This window comes from Cygnus olor, chromosome 5, assembly GCF_009769625.2.
Source record: "Cygnus olor isolate bCygOlo1 chromosome 5, bCygOlo1.pri.v2, whole genome shotgun sequence".
NCBI classification, from domain to species: domain Eukaryota; kingdom Metazoa; phylum Chordata; class Aves; order Anseriformes; family Anatidae; genus Cygnus; species Cygnus olor.
In genome coordinates, this window is record NC_049173.1 from 27861175 (window position 1) to 27878232 (window position 17058).

A 17058-nucleotide genomic window follows, 5' to 3' on the forward strand; every position below is an offset into this window, starting at 1 on the left:
ATGGAAGAGCGCTGCCCTGCTGTCCTATGGTGTTTAGCAACAAAGTGCAGAAGGCCAATTCTTCACCTGGAGTGCACATTTCCTGCTCTGAGGAGGGACTGTGAATAGCGATTGTTGCTGCATTGGTGCAGGAGTCAGCTTAAGAGTAGGACACAGTGCACAAATGAAATTTCTGAGCCCCATTCAAATCCCTGTTACGTAGCGGTGTGATACAGCATAATCCCCGCCCTCATAATAATGTAATGATCAGCTACCCCTAAATGCCTTGAGGTTTTGCATCCAAACTCACAGGGTTGTGTTTGGTGCACACACAGCATCTCTGCAGTACTTTGCTAAGTCAGGACTCGACACGTGAGCCAAGCAGCATGGGCACCATCTCCTCCTATCTGAGGATACTGCTGGGTTTCCTCAGCGTGGCATCTGCCTCAGCAGGATTTTGGTGGAGGTTTTTGTCTGCCCCATGGTTGAGTGGGAGGCAGCAGAGGGTTTTCATGGAGGGAAAGGCTTTCTCGATTGGAAAGAAGGGAGCTAATTATGTCTCCTATAAAGAGGTGTAATTGGTTTTCCTTTCTGTTGAGTGAGGATGACACGAACCGCATCCCTCGCCTTTTCATTCCAAAACTGTGTTGCGACCATATTGCTGAGTCTTGGAAAACTCCCCAATTCACAGGTTGTTTTTTGCATGTTCCAAACATCTGGGAACAAGGTTCAGCTGACTGATGAATGTGTACTCTGGCAGAAAATGCTGAGAAGTTGGGGGGTAGGTGGGTAGATCTAGCCCAGCTGTCCATTTCTTACATTTCTGGTTTCAAATTTAGCCTGCTATTTTCTTAACAAATTGTTGGTGAGCACTTTTTAATCTGCACGTGTGAGTGTTATTGTAAGTATTTGGCAAATGCAAGGGGTTTTCGATTAGCTTCTGAAAGTGGGATGCTGCTCTATGTGCCGAAGCATCCCAATGCATATGGGCCTAAGATGGTGTGATTTAAGTGAACCTCGACTTTCAGATTTTCTTCTGTTTTTATAATGATTGCTTTGCCACTTTCCGGAATAGCTAGAGTAAGCATGTCCAGCCAGGTCCATTCTTTTCATAGAATTAAGCTCATTTGCTTATCATTTGGACTTTCCTATAGCTTTTTCTATGTAATTGTTTAGTCATTAGCACTTTCTTTAGCGATGCATTATCCCTGACATAACAAAGTGTTGCATCCTGTCTTTGCTCTTTATCTGAAGCCAGATATCTTTGAACTCTGTGTTAGATGTGTTGTATAAGGCAGATATGAAGGAATAGGAAAAGACTTAAGCACCGACACTTAAAGACAACCGTTCTGAAGATGCAGGATCCACAACACCTTTCTCAAGTTCAAAATGCCTTCGTTTCTTTGCTGTTCCTGGTCTCCGTGCAGTAATGCTGTGCTGATGGGTGCATCTGCATTGCAGTATACTGCTGGTCATAAAAATGTGGTTGACCCAGGTAATTCAAGGGAGAAATTTTCTACACTGCGGAGGTGGCTAAAGATCATCTGTGTTAGGATAGGGAATGTCTTCAGCTCAGGTTTAATCTGGTAAAGCTAAAGAGTTCAGTGTCATGACTCAGAAGTGCTCAGAAATACTGCAGTGTGGTTATCAGTGGGATCTGGGAAGTAATGTTCCAGACTTATCTTCATAAATAGCGAGGCAGACCTGACATTGCAAGACCCATCTCTAGAGACACAGAACTAAAAGATGGAGTTTGCCATTCATTGCTGCCTAACTCTGGTCTCATTTAGTAGCAGAAGTCCCACAGATCTTGAGATAAAGAGGTAGGCCAAAGCTAAGTGCTCCTGGGAGTCCAACCAGGCTGAATAATGCATTGGAAAGTATAATGAAAATGTGGAAAAAAATATTTGACTCCAGAGAATATGCTTGAAAACTTTATAGGTATTTCCTATTGCTTTTCTTCTGTAATCTCAATCCATTTTTAATAATCTATGTCTAATTGTATCAAACCAGGAAGAACAGCGTTCTCTTTTCTGAAGGTGACAACCTTTTGTAATTTTCATAGAGGAGAGCTTCCTGAAGAGCAAGACTGAGGGACTGAAAGGCTTGTAGGTGTCATGCGCAGCTTAGTCTCAGCAGGACCTCAAGGAGGCTCACCAGTGTGCACCCAGAAAGCTGTTGTCTCGGGGACATGTCACCAGGCATGTGGGACAGTCAAAGTACTTTGAGATGCCTACCTGCCCCTTCTCCACAAGCACAGCACTGTACCTGGACAGCTGTGAGCTACCTCCCAAGTCACGCTCTAAGGTTTTGCATCAAGATTTTTTGGTTCCAGACTAGTCCGTGACTGTTTGTAAGCTATAGATATAACCTGGAGGTGGGGTATGCCTTCTGTGGTTTGGTGCTGAGTTCCTTTGAACAGCAAGAAAGGATTTCTGCCTTGGTGAGCTTGGGGACATTCAGTAAAGATCCAAGACATGACCAGTCTTTTAGTGCTGTCTGATTGTGAGCAGTTTTGTTTTAGGTTTGGCAAGGGGTTGTAGGGGAAGAGGGGGAACCTCATTCTTTGACTTAATGACCACTAGAGTTAGTTTGACTGGACCCTGTTATAAGGATGTACCCAAAGGTGTCTGAGCTCTGATTTGAACCTCTAGGAGGTTTGGACACTGTGGAGAAGGAATGACTTTGTTTATCCTCATCACCTGTTTGGAGACGCTCAAGAGCCTCTCCTTACAGTGTTGTTTGCAAAACTCCCTTGCCAAGAGGTTTCTTGATCCCGATATTGATGTAGGTTGGCTGCAAGATGTCCTCAGCACCTCCAGCAATAAGGGGCTGGTGTGCGATAGGAAGGATAGGAGAAAAGCAGAGATAAAATAGCTGAGAAACAAAATGTTCCTTCATTGCTGTCTTTGATCTCTTAACTCCCAGCTGTGAGAGATCCTGGATGCTGATGGCAGCAATTGACTAATTTTCTGCGGCTTCTGTTGCTTGTACAAAACAGAGCAAGACATTGTCTTCTCTGAGGGGAGTACAAGTGTTGCCATAATGTCTTCTGGTGCAGGCTGAACCTGAGGAGAGACAGTGAATAAGCACGGCCAGCCTCAAGACTGAGGCAAAATGTGCAATTTTATTTCTCCGTCTCCTCTCTGCCTCTTGCTTTGTACTACAATTTCTGCCTCATTAGATGTTCTTTTTGCAGACTGAAACCCAATAGCAAGCTCCCAGCCTCTGTTCCTGTCTCTGCTGCCTCCGTGATGTCAAAGGGAGAAGCAGAAGCAGCAGCCAGAAAGCTATTGCATCGGGGCTGGTGTCATCTGGAAAGCTTGTGTCACTCTCAGCACTGAGGTGCGGGAGTTGGAGGAAGGGGAGAGTTTTGCAATATCCATCGAACTGTCCATCAGGAGTTCCCTCCTGACCTGGGAATGGGACTGAGTCCATGAAGATCATGTTGCTCTGTGGGTCACCAAAGAGCTGCGGGTAATAGGTTTTGAGCCCCTCTGCTACTGCCTAGATTCAGACAGGTAGCCCAGAGATGAAGATACTTCGAGATCACTGCTGATTTCCCATGCTGTTCAGGCCTGCCTTGCAAGATACAAAAAGACATGTTTGTGGTTTAGGTGGGTCTGCATTAGAAAGTTATAATCCCATATGTATATGAGTGGGAAGGGATATTTGGGAATGAAGTGCTGGTTCATGTTCTTGCAGAGATACATCCATTTTTTGAGGCCTTAGCACCTATTAAAGGGACCACATTTGTTGGGAGGAACCCATATCAAATATGAAATATTGAGGTCTGCCCCAGGGTTATGCTTACTGAATGCCTCTCTGGTGTTATCATCCAGATTCATATTCCACATCTCTCTTACTCTAGAAAAGTGCATGGATAGGAGACTGATTGATCTAGGAAGAACCTTGAATGGGATCTCGCTTACTGTTTCTCCTTCAAGCCAACCTACACGGAGGAAATGCGGAGAATGCATAGGCAGAGACCACAGTGGAGACAGTGTCCAAACAAGCGCCTTCCTCAGTGTTTGGAGTGCTTATTTTAGGATAAAGCAGACTAATTCCAACACCTTAAATAAATAGCTCTTGGGATCAGCAAACCTAAGCCAGGATGGACGGACAGAAGTGGTGATGGAGAGCCAGCACAGGTCAGGCTGGGGCTGTTCTCACTGCAGTGTGACACAAGCTGCTGCAGACCTGCTGGCCAAGAAGAGTGGGGCTGAAGGGTTGCATGGCCTCCCTGAGCACGCAGCTGCTGGTGCCGCGGTTTGGCAGAGAGCTGGCTGTCGCCTCCTCTGTCTGCTGCTGCCAGGCTGCCCCTCAAGGCTCCCTCATTACTGCAAAGCGAAGTGCAAACATGAACTTTGTGGGGCTGCGCTGCCCTTGGCCTTTTCGCAGTTCCTGGATGAGATCCGTGCTGTCGTTTGTCTGGGACCATGCCCCTCTGGGAGGTGCAGATGTGCTTCAGCAGCATGTTAGAAAATGGAAGTGAGGGGGAGAGCTGTGGGTTGCTTCAGCCTCTGCTTCCATTGCTGCCAGCCATGCGGGGCTGTCAGCGGTGGAGAATCCCTCCTAGCTCCCTACCATCCTAGCTCCCTACCATTTGCATCTCCATAACTTCGCTAACTCAGCTGAAACCAGACCCTAATATACAAATATCCACCCAAGAGTCAAGGGCACCCAAAAATGAAGGATGTAGTAGAATAACAAAACCCCTATTATATGTTTTCCACTCTTTGAAATGGTTGATGTCATCAGGCTTTTTGTGGAGTAGCACAGGGCAGGGTTGAAGTCTGGCTTTCTGCATCAGACTCTGCACAGCTCCAGCTATTCTGCCCTCTCCTGGAGCATTCCTTACCTGCCTTGTTTCTTAGGGAACCAGAGATGGCCGTTAAGGAAAGATTCAGAGAAGAAAACAGTAGCAATCCTATTGATTACTTCAGGAAGAGTATTAAGGAGAAAGTGTAAAGGACATTTGTGTAATACAATGCCAAAGAGCTAAACAAGGCCAGTATGACTAATGGAGAAAAAGTGAAAGAGGGAGAAAGAAGCTAGCCAAGACACACAGGAAATAGTGGAGAGTTTATCCTTTGAAGCTTTTCCAAAACTGTCCTTCTAAATTTCTCTTCGTACTTAACGGTGGACTCCCTGAAGGAGCCAGTCCGTGGTGCCGTGGGCATCTCTTCACTGTCTCAGTCCCTTTCCCGGACGCTCTTCATGCTCTTGGGAACCCCTCTGCCTTATCACATGCCTCAACCAATGCTTTCAGAAGCACTGCACTGTGTTTTTGGCAGGACATCATGCTCTGCTGTGCTACACCAAGCCTTTTGTGCTTGCCCATATTCCCTTATGGGATTCAGCATCTCCTGCATCCTCCACCCTCTCTTTGGCTCAGCCATTCCAGTTTGTGTTCGGTGCTGCACATACTAAATCTGTAATGTCTCTATCCCTCCCTCTCAGCTCTGTGTTTGGAGCTCTGCACTCACATTTTTTGAGGCTGAGCTCTCCATACCCCTCAGTTTTGCAGCTTGTTTCTCCTCTCTGGGTAGTGGTCGTGCTTCCATAGCTGGGCGCAGCCTCCCACAAGGCATTTGAGTAGCTCTGCCTTCTTCTGGAGCAAAATGGGCAAAGAACTGCAGTGTGTCCCCGCACAGGGCCTGTTAGGCTTCCTGCTCTTGGGGTCTTTAGTGTATACATCCCTGAAGTGAGCAACTGAGCATTCATGAGAGCTGTGTCACGGGCATAACTCTGTAGGTCCCTCAGGAAAAAAGCTTCAGGTGAGTCCTGCCTACAGCATGGCTTGTGGGGGGGCAGGCTTCAGCTCCTAAGTTTGGGGTGAGCCCTGTGGATTTGGGGTGGCAAAGAGAGCTTTGGGGCAGCAGCTATCACTGTTCACAAAGACTTGGCTCAGCCTTCTTGTTCGGGGTAGTCGGTTTCTCATAACGACCAGGCTGCACCTGGGTTGTTTTGTATTTTTTTTTTCAGAAAAAAAAACAGCTGTGCAAGCATTCTGCTTTGGGTGAAAGCAAGCACAGTGTGCATTAAAGCTAAAAGCAAGGATAAGGGAGGGAAAAAAAAAAAAAAGGAAGTGAAATATCAGGTCCTTTCCCCTGCAGAAAGGCTGTTGGTTTGTGCCCTGTCCCCCGCGCTGCCCGGTGATGGCAGCCAGGATGTGGCACTCACGGAAGGTGACAGGAGGCCCAGGGAGGCTATTTGCCCTCCGGTGTAAAGGGGCCCACTCTGCTGACTGCTGGCAGAGGCTCGCACGTCAGTCACTGGGTAGCTGCGTACCACCGGGCAGCAGATAATCTCAAGTGCTGAAAGAAGAAATCCACTCCTTGTCAGGTCCCATCAGTGTCCCTCGTATGAAGCCCCAATGCTTCTTAAAGCAGCATACGCTGCGGATGAGGCTAAGTGCCGTATTTACTTGGTAGCCTATGGCAGAGTGCCGAGAAACGCTGCAGGTGGTAACTGCTGAGTTAAACCATGAAGGTCCTGGGAGGGATTTGCCGTGGTTAGATAACCTGTAGGCTCCAAAGCCCGTCACGTCAGGAGCTTGCAATCAGTGGGCCTGGCCAGGCCAGGTGTCCTCTCGTCTTGTGGAGGGATGGGGAAGCCAGCAGGAAGGGCACCATGAAAACTCTCGCCATACTGCTTCAGCTGGTCTCGTGCCCTCAGACTTCAGGCCCAAGTTCAAAATTCACTGCAGCATCTAGCAATGCGATTTTGAAGGCACTAGGGAAAGGTACTTGTTTCAATAAAGACAAGTAGAAACTGACATCCTATTATAACGGCAGTTTGTGGAAAATGAATTTCCCTACCAGAGCCTTGTGGTGTAAAAGTTTGCACATGCAAATTTTAACATCAAGTATGCAACTCGCTTGCTTCTCATACATACCTATTTTCATTTTCATTTATGGGGAAATAACTTTGAAAAGCACACATACAAACAAAAATTGTGGTAGAATGAGCCCATAATAGAGCTTTCAATAAAATGAAGAATTGCTCAGCTTTCCAGTAATTTTGTCTGTTGTATTTTGTGCAGCATTGTCTGGCTGCCTGATTCTGTGGATATCTAAATCTAGTTTCCCCCCCGCATTTATCCCCTTTTTACAGAATCTTCTTATAATTACTAGTACTTAGCAGAAAACCTGAATTCATGCTAAAGCATTTAATTAGTCAAAATTGTGTAATAGAAGATTTTTTCCAGATACCACTTAATGATCATTAGAAGGTCTGTTTCAAAGCCCACTTAAGTCAATTGATGTCTTTTGTTGACTTCAGTGCATTGTGAATCTGGCTCAGTATATTCAGAAATTTGAAGCTAATGGCTACAATAGCAGCAGGAAATACTCTCTGTGGATGGCCAACTTCTGTGGTTCTCCATTTGCTTCCGTAATGGCGTGCTGAAGAAGTTTTGGATAAATGTAATGAAAGGCCACTTTCGGTGAAAAAGCAATGAAATTCAGAGCTGCAGAGGAAGATATTTTAATGTTTCATCATTTAAAAGCTATTTTTTTCCACTTACATGCTATTTATGCTCCCATTGAAATTAAGGATGCAACTGATACAACACGGAATTGCTTAGATATTGTAGTGGCTTAAGTTTGTTTGGAAGAATGATATCCCCACAGCAGTGACCCTGGGTCTACTGTTATTTGTATAAAACTATTTCTATTTTAATGCTGTTCTCTCGTTTCAAGAATAGCCTTTTTATTCTGTTATCATGGAAAAATGTGAGAAAGTGACTTAGGTGGGCTTCACCAAAGCCAGTCTTTTTTCATCATTTTTAACTTTCAGTTCCACACGAGCTTCATGGAAGCAAAAATACCAAAGTAATGAAATCCTGGGGTCTGTTCATGAGATGTTTCTGGTATGGCAAAAACGCAGACCTTACAGAGAACTTGAGATTACATTCTTGCTGTCTCGTACCTTTGTTTTTGCCAATTCAGCTCAGTGAAGTGGGTGGAAATACTATCACAGTGATTTACTTTGTACTTTCTGTGCTCTCATCATGGAAATGCAAATTACTCTGCAGCAGGCCAGACACTGGAGAAATTAAGTATTTTGGTACAAGGTTTCCAGCCAGAATTCTAGCCTGAGGAGTTAGATAAGCATCCAAATCTTTGCATCCTTTGAAGTTCTTCTCGAGTCAGAATAATTTTGAACTTGGTGAAAGTTCATGTCCAGACTGAGTTTCTAGCAACTGAGGGACAGTCTTGAACATTATTTCATTAATTACTTCAAACCATAGCAGGGTCAACATTAGAGAGCTTGAGTTTTAGATGAAAGCCTGCCTCCTCTCCTGCTACGCACCATTTTGTTGAGATTAGGGGAAACAACACAACAAATGTATAGCCTGCAGGGCTTTTTTCTCCTCACCAGCTCTGCAGCTCCTTCTCAGGCCACCTTTTTGAACAATACAGGAGTCACCGGTGTCACTGGAGAAAGAGGGAGCTTTGTGGAGTGCTGCTGGTGAACTTCAAAGCATCCAAGGAGAAGTGTCATCAGCTGTCCCCCAGCTTTTGGGGCATAGCTGGTCTTTGAGAAATACAGCTCTTAATGACCGGCCTAGTGCTTAGGCAGATTTGGTGGGTAAAATACAGCCTGGTAATGTGAGACAGCTTTCCACCGCATTTTTCAAATACAGTACCGCATGGGTGATGAGTGACCCAATTGTTACTGAGGACAGGGATACAAGAGAAAAGGAACCTTCCTTCATCACTGAGATACGCGATGAGGATGGCATACGGCTCCCTCCACCTGCTCTCCGTGCCTTGTAGGTGAATGAGCACCCCGTGTGTCTGTGGTGTGGAAGGCGAGGGAGCAGAGCACTTGTCGTCAGAGGAAACTGTGCTGATGAGATGGGCTTAAACCAGAGAGATGCGAGTTCCTCTGGGGCGAAGAAGGAGGGTGAATTAGAGGCAGAGGAGAGGAACCGGAGCTTTGCATTATTCCTCTAAGGGTTGTGTTGCCCTCATGTTGCTCTTTGTCATTAGCTGAATCACTGGAGCATCCTGTCAAATCAGCCTCCTGCATAGATTTTTAAAGCCCCTAATTGGCACCTGCAAGGTTACAAGTTAGCAGAGTGTCTCTGTTTGCCCTGCACTGCCTTTCACAGCTTTTCCCCCAGCGCCAAGGCACTGGAGTGCTACATGGTCGATAACCCGCCGTGGCATGAGGCAACCCAGGCTATCGCTGGGATCCCATCACATGCCCTGGTGTTCGTGTGATGCAGAGGGCTCCACTTTTTTTCTTTCCCTTTTAACTGTTATGCAAATGTTTCTCCATGTTTCCTGTTTAGCACAGACTCTGAGCCTCTCTAGACATGCTATTCCAAGCTTGGCCTGCTTTCTGATAATTGCATCTGCATCCAGGCAAACACCCCTGCAGGGTTTCTCTGCTCCCCCAGCCTTGCCAGCTCTGCTGGACAGCACCCTGCAAGGCCAGGGCTGCGCAGAAAAGGCCTGCCAGCAGCTGGCACAGCTCTGGGGAGGAAGGCAAAGCCGCTTGGTGCTTCAGGCCTCCTTTTTTTTTGTATAAAGGAGATTCCTCTCCTTTGGCGCTCCATCCTCCTGAGCAGAAAACCACTACTGAGACCCCCAGTTGGTGTCCAACCCCTACCAATTTCTGGCTTCTCTGGGGGGATAAGAGCCAAGAGAGCCCCCCAGTGACAGCACCTGCAGGAGTCATGTCATGAGCGTGGTCCGTTGCTGCCTTTTGGGAACTGTTGTGTTCCTTTGGAGGGGAGAAGAGGCACGGCACTGCTGGAAGGGCTTTGAGGATGATCTTTATCAGATTGCTGTTCCAAGAGCTGGGAATCTGTCGTTGTTGAAGTGCAGCCACTGCTGTCTTGCCACACAGTGGCCAAAGCCTGAACTAGGAGAAGTAAAGTAGTAACACTTCCCCTTCATAAAGCCCTGAAGGCTTGCACAAAGGACTTGCAAAAGTCCTACTTGGATGAGTAGTAGGTTAGTTTTATCCCTGGATTACAGCTAGAGAAGGCAGCAGACTGTGGAAAGCAGGCTGCTGCCTGTGCTGGGGAGTGCAGCACAAGGCTGAACTGAATACGTTGTGGGGAAGCGCTGCCACAGGCGCATCAAGCCAGATGCTTTTTGCATACCTGAGGTTGAAATTATGACCTCTGAAACTATTTCCTCTCAGAATTTAGTTTCCAGGAAATTAAAAATATGCGCAGGACCTTCCATACTCATACACTGAAAGCAACGAAAGTAAAGTAACTCAGGCTATTTCCTTTTAGTTGGTTTCTTGCGTAAGTATGCAGGTAGGAAGTGTGTATTTGCTTTCTTGTCTGATTTTCTCTTACTGAACACAGGCCATGCAGTGCTGTAACTGAACTCCTTTCTCTGAGCAGTAGTCATAAATCACTGCCTCATCTCTTGCTGTAGGACAGCCACCAAGCTGGGCCGTGACTGGATGCTGCCATCCGTCACTCACTGGGTCTGAACGTGTGCCACCACAGCACCCACCAAGAGGTTTTCAGAAGAGAGTCTCCTGTGCAGTCAGAGAGCAAATCTGCAGGGAATTTCATCTTCTGCAAGCAGGAGATGCCCAGGAGGGAGAACTGGGTTGGATGATCACTGCCATAGCTAGTGTGGTGGTCCCGTTCCCCTTGAAACAGCTGGTCTCCCTCATCCAAAGGGAACTTTGCTGTTGGAGTTTCAGTTTCTGAATGGTTACGGTGCATGATGCTGATGTCTGAATCTCGGTACCACTGGAGGATTGCTGTGGGAGTGGGTGCTGCTTCTGTTTGGTTTTTCTTCTTTCTTGAAGCAAATTCAGCTTACACAGCTCTCTGCAAATATCAGTGCATATCTCATAGAAGAAAAGAGTAACAGGTCTTTTAGAGGAGGAGACAAAAATGACATAAAGGAGCTCTCCTCCTGTTTTTTTGGTGGAGTAGCTGTACAGTTGAGATCTACCCAGCTCTGGTTTCCTACTGTATAAGTGGCTTTGATCTAAGTGCTGGTCATGAGCCAGTTATGCCTACAGAGCTGTCGCCATCAGGTACTGTGTATCACTGAATTCATGGCAGTTGTGGAAGCACTGACCTGTGTACATACTTGTTTATATGCTGAGGCACATACATGAATCCGTTAGAGCCTCCTGATATACTTTTCACCAGTTCTTGAAGTAGCTTCTTCCAGAGATCCTAGATGTGGAAGTGGATCTGTCAAATGGCTTTTGAGTCTGCAGCATATCTTTGAAAGAATAAGACTGATACATGTGCAAAAACCCTTTCCTCCATCCTGATACACAAGGAAGGTCAAGTGTGATGTGGTGCTGGAGTTGCTTTTGTTGTTTTTGTGTGGTGGTATCAAGGAAGAGAGATCTGGGGTGGCAACCAGTGTGCCAGTAAACCCTTGTCCTCTTCACAGTTCTGGAAAACTAGCACCTTCTGATTTCCTGTCGAGTATCTGACTTGCACTCAAGGGAAGTTGGCTGTGTTTGGGTTTGGTGGAGGATGACATCTCAGGAAATTAAAGGACATCAAGAATTAAGGCACAAGTTCCTAATTACTCATCTGATCCCTGCTGAGGAGGTGTTCATGGGTGGTTTTGTAGTTTGTTCATGTTTTGATTGTTAGGATAGATTGTTAGGATAGCAGCTTCAGGACAATCAGTTATTTAAAGGACTAAAAAAAAAAAAAAACCTACCTAGTTGTTCGTGTCTTCATCTTTAGGTCATTTTCTTGCCTTTGTGGATTCCTGGAAATTTGTCATGCCTGACTGTGCATTGCTTAGACTGTGTCTTGTTGCAGAGTTTATTTCGGTTATCTACAGTCTCCACAGTGCTACGTTCTCTCCCTTCAAGTTAGCCTAGGTCAAATCAGAGCGGTTACAGTGTGGCTTTGAGCAGCACAGAGCAATTTTGCTAGCAGCTGAGGAATTGCACTGACTTCATCTCTAATGAATACCCTTAGTAAATTCAAGTTCAAACCACATTGCAGTCATGATAGGAATTTTGGGTAAGAACAAGACTTGTGCTAATTACAGGGACTTAGTCACAACTTATTAACTCAGTGTTAAAGACACGCTCTTAGAAGTAGCCGTGCTTAGACAGATTGGGAATGGAGAGAAAACACGGTCTTATGCTTAAGGCTCTGAACACCGAGGTTCCAGTAATCGGGTTTAATTTCTTGTTGTGCCTTGTACTTTTTATGTCACTTCTTTTCTTTCTTTCTCTTTCTGTGCCTCAGTTCTGCAGCTATTAAATCACATTGCTCTTCCACTCTTTGTCTCCCTACATACACGTCAAGTTCTTCAGAACGGGAATTTTATTGTATTAGTGGAGTATGCAATACATAGTGCCATGTGGCCACTCCTGTGCCTGTGGGAGGTCAGGAGAGCCCTAAATGCCGTGCTGGAGCTTCCATACTTTGGGAATTTGTCACCGCTTTGGGTTGTGAGGCAGGGGCAGCTTTGGATGCTCATCTTGCTCCTGCCGTTGACTCCCTTTGGTAGACTTGGGACTTTTCTTTGAACTTTGAAACTTTGCTTTTTTTCTGTCCTGCAGGGCAAGGAGTGCTGAGGCTGAATAAATTATTTTTTCTTAAAATATCTGATTGCTAAACATTATACATGGTTATAAGTCGAAGAATCCCCAGCATATGTAGAGTAGTGGGAAATGGATAAATGGGAAAAAATGTGTGGCGGTATGTAATACGTTCTAATACCTAACTTCTGATCTTCTGTATTTCTTTTTGTTTCTTCCAGGTGGAGCGGGAAATAGCCATCCTGAAGTTGATAGAACATCCCCACGTTTTAAAGCTGCATGATGTTTACGAAAATAAAAAATATTTGTAGGTATTACTGGCTTTTGCCAGAGAAAGGGGAAGGGAAGGATGAAGGATGGGAGGGAGAGGAGGGTTTTGGACTCGGTGTCACTTCCAAAAGAATGGGGGGGGGGGGGGGAGGGTTCACCTTCATCTGGTCTCCATGTCGTATCTGATATTTGAATGAGGAAGGAACAGTCCATATCTTCTTGGCTTTTCTCCTTTTCTTCTTTGTACTTTGCTTATATGCTGTTTCTTTTTCTACTTAAAATGGAGGAGAGAGAACAAACCAATTTTTTCTATCAAGGAGCAAGAGGAGAGGAAGGTTTGTACCTGTAAGATCTGGAACCATTTGGAATCAAAGCCGTAACAGATTGTTAAGTGAATGTTTTGGATAACCTCCCTTGCCTAATAGTCTTCATTGAATCCCTTGACTCTCACTGGCAGTGTTTTAAATTTGCCATCAATAATAAATTTCGGTTTTGAGGGCCACTGAAATCTGGTCATGGTTCAGCAGTAAGAGTTAACTAGCAAAGCCTTTCTTTCCCAGATCATTGCCAGTTCCAAGCAGGGATGTTGCCCACAGACAGAGTCATTTTAGCTTGACAGTGCACTAGATATGTTGAATCTGTTGTCAAACAAACAGGCCACATTAATCTTGGCACAACAGGAAAAAAAATCAATGCTCTCCAAATGGAAAAGGGCAAACCAGTAGGGAACTCAATGTTATTTTCAGCTTTTTAACAGGTTATTGTAAGTAGAAGAGAGTGTTTAAAAAAAATTAAACTATTTTTAAGAACCACCATCCATCAGTGACCTCTCCTTAATGTCACAACACAAGAAGGGAATAACTGTTTACCCAAAGAAAGTGTGTTGAATGGAGGTAACAATCCCTCGTGGACTTTTCAGCCAGCCTTGTTACTGGAGCAATGAATTCCTGTTCTAGGAAGTGAGGCCTCTGTGCCAAAGGGTTAGCTTAGTAGAGCAGGCAGTAATTTCTTTTGGATTTCCTGTCCTCCTCTGGGGCAGCGCCTGCCATTTGTGGTGAAGTGGGTTTGCCAGAGTGCACTCGTGCAGGCAGGGGGTGGAGGCTGGCTCAGATGCTTTCTGAGCTGGATGCTGAGCGCTCTGTCCTCAGTGGCACAAATGGTCATGGCTCCATTAAACCTGGTTTGCCCCAGCTGAGGACGGAGGCCTAGATGTGATGCAGACTGCTGTGTGTGCAGGAGAGGGATAGGAAAGGGAAATGAGGCTTAACAGCCAGGATATTGTCCTTTAATCCAGAGAAGAAGGGGTGGTGCCATTTGTAAGAGTGCACGCCTCTGTTTTCTGCTTTCAGTGTGGGTTGGATCAGGCCCCAGGCTTTTCTTCAGTTAAGAGAGAAGGAATATTCTTTGTGATTCTTGTTTATTTGGATGTTGTGTATTTTAGGTGTACACACACACACCAACACATGCCCTAACCCAGCGTGCAGCTGATGTGTTCCAGGTAGGTGTGGTATACCCGTGTGGTGCAGACAACGTAGGAATACCTGAAGGACGAAGGCCGTGATCATCACTTGGAGTGAAGAGAGGGGTTATAGAGGTACTGAAGCATTTTTGTTGCTCTGAACACCAGTGAAGTCAGAAGCTGAGCTGAACAATCCTTCTTTCCCCTGAAAGGCTTGGGGCATATTTTGCTCCAAACAAAGAATATCTAGTGTTCAGAGCAGTGGGGATGGTCTTACACCAAGACTTCCAAAAATGACTGCATTTCTTGGCAGACAAGTTATCTTCCTGCTGAAGATCACCTTGTAAAGGGAAAGCGTCCCATATCTTTAAGCTGTATCTGGAATTCCTGGCTTCTAAAACATGTTGGGCTCCAAATCGGGCTTTGCCAGTGACACAAAGTCATCTTTGTGCCATTGCTCCCGTCAGAGCTGTGTCAGAGCTGCTGTCTGCCTCTCCGCACTAAGGCACTGAATCCCTCTGCTGAAAGACACTAACTCCCTGAAAGTGCCAGTGACTCCTAATACATTTCATTTTTTATTAGTCACTATTTTAAAGAAAGGGCATAATGCAGAGCTGTTGCCAAGCCTTCCTGTTCAAAATTAGAAACAATCATAGTCTTGGATAAAAACTAAGAGTTAGAAGAGAGTGCCTGTGGAGGGGTGAAGTGTGTGTGGGATGAGAAGTGCATATGCACGTACTTTCCCAAATAATAAGACACTGTGACTTCTAGTTCTCACCAGCACCAAAAGAAGGATTGCTCTCTGGTTGTGGCAGCACCTTTCCATCATGCCTGCCATCTCAGCAGTAATGATAGTGGCATGGTTTCAGAGGAGCTTGTGAATTATGGGTGATATTTCAGATGCCAGAGACTAATCACGATGCAGCACCAGGGAATATTTCCTCGATTAATGTTAATTTCACAAATCATGTTTGACTTTTGGTTTATGATTTAATTTGTGACAAGGGGCTTTGGTTGAGTAGATTCCTAATGCAACCATGAATCAAGTCCTTTTTCCACAGTTTATTTAACACTGAAAATGAGTTTCAAAAAATAATAACAAAAATTTGTTAGCATATCTGTGTTAGCCTAGCAGTCATTTTCCATTTGTTTTGTTGGTGGTGGCGGTATTACTGGTTTTATCAAGGTGGTTGGAGAGATGGAGATGGTTATGAGCCCTAAGACTTTGAGCTCTATATGCTATATTTTGAGTTGTTGTACTTAGCCATAAGACTGTGGACAGCAATTCTAGATACAGAGGGGAAAAACGCAGCTCCACAGCAGCTCTCTGTATGTGTGCTGATACACCACACCAGATACACATTACATTGGCTAAAATAGTATTATTGCAGACAGTTGTTCTATCTTGTATTTGTTGCATGATCACACTGACAGCCTTTAAGCAAGATTGGGACCCCACAGTAACAGGTAATTTAGAAATAGCTATAGGCAATCTGTGCCTCCCTGTCTCCCAACAGATAATGTTAAGGGACAAAACAGCCTGGAAAGATGGGCAGGGAGGTCATCCTCCCATTTTAAAGATAGAGAGTGAGGTAAAGCAGGCTGGTGTGGGGTAAGTCCAGAGCACTCTAACAACTTATATTGCTGACTCATAATAGGGAGTGATCAATGAGCTACCAAAATTTGAGTGTGCACCGGTAATTATGACTAACCAGGTTCAGATGGTCAGGAATTGTAGGGAAATGTAAATAAACTAAGGGAATGAGCAAGGTAACAGCAAAGCTGAGTTTTAGACACGTTCTTTAATGCACAGTGGAGGGGAAACAGTCCTTTAGTCTTATGGTTTCTGTGTGGCAAATAAACCACATTAACTGGGGTGATGGTCCTCTTTCCTCTGTGCTACATATAGAAAAGGTCTTCCCTGAATTGGCCCAAGATGGAATTTTGTGTAGCAGAGAAGGGAGGAGTTTATACATTATTAACAGCTCTACCACTGTGAATGAGCACGAGGTTCTCATGAACAGGCATTGAGGATTAAATAAGGGGAGAAAAACCTGCATGATTGAAGGTTTTTTCTAGGAAACAATCTTACATTTTATTTTTAGATCTCTGATAATGTACATTTATGCAGTAAACTCAGTTTTCCTCATGGTCTTATAAAAGCAATTGTCCCACTGCTGGAGGAACTGTTTGCATGCAACAGAATTGCCATCATAGAGTCCAGAGGGAAAGGACCTTCCCTTTCCAAAGCAGATATGTCACATTGATACAGTTTTGCTGGAGAAGTCCTGACAGAGCTGGCATTATCTGTTCAATCTCATTTCATCATCTGTTCGGTTTAAATTAGTGGAGTTTTGGCAGGGGGTGGGAATGAGATAGAATAAAGACATCCTTGGACCACTCTGTGCCCTTTTCTTGTGGATGTTTTTACTAGTACGTCTCGATTCCCTTTCCATCAATATGGCTGTATATATACCAGTAAATTTCTACTCACAGGTGCATGTAGTTATTTGTATATATATGTATATATTTATATCCAGGCATTTTTTAATCTTTACGCTTCTGATTTTTTTTCAAATTTTGTCGGAACATTTATTTTAATCTCCCTGTTGTTCAACTTGATCAGCATTTTAAAGAAGAATCTGTTCTGAGAGAAAGAGTGGACATCAGAATATTGGCATCGTCTCCCATTCTCTGAAATGCACCATGCATCAGCTCTTTTTCCGAGCACAACAGTTCCCCTTCTCATCATTCAGCAGGACCGTGCTATCACTGGGCAAGTGCCCAAGCCTCGTTGCAATGTACACAACACGCCACCTCCTGATTTCAGA

General features: G+C 44.9%; 1 protein-coding gene across 10 annotated transcripts in view; it reads left to right on the forward strand.

Moving 5' to 3' along the window:
- BRSK2 (BR serine/threonine kinase 2) overlaps positions 1–17058 on the forward strand; it is a 319520-nt gene that overhangs the window by 183875 nt on the left and 118587 nt on the right. For all 10 annotated transcript variants that reach the window (XM_040559843.1, XM_040559842.1, XM_040559845.1 and 7 more), the window contains one exon: positions 12720–12805. In XM_040559843.1, the coding sequence (XP_040415777.1) occupies positions 12720–12805 (86 nt within the window). The remainder of the gene's footprint in view (positions 1–12719; positions 12806–17058) is intronic.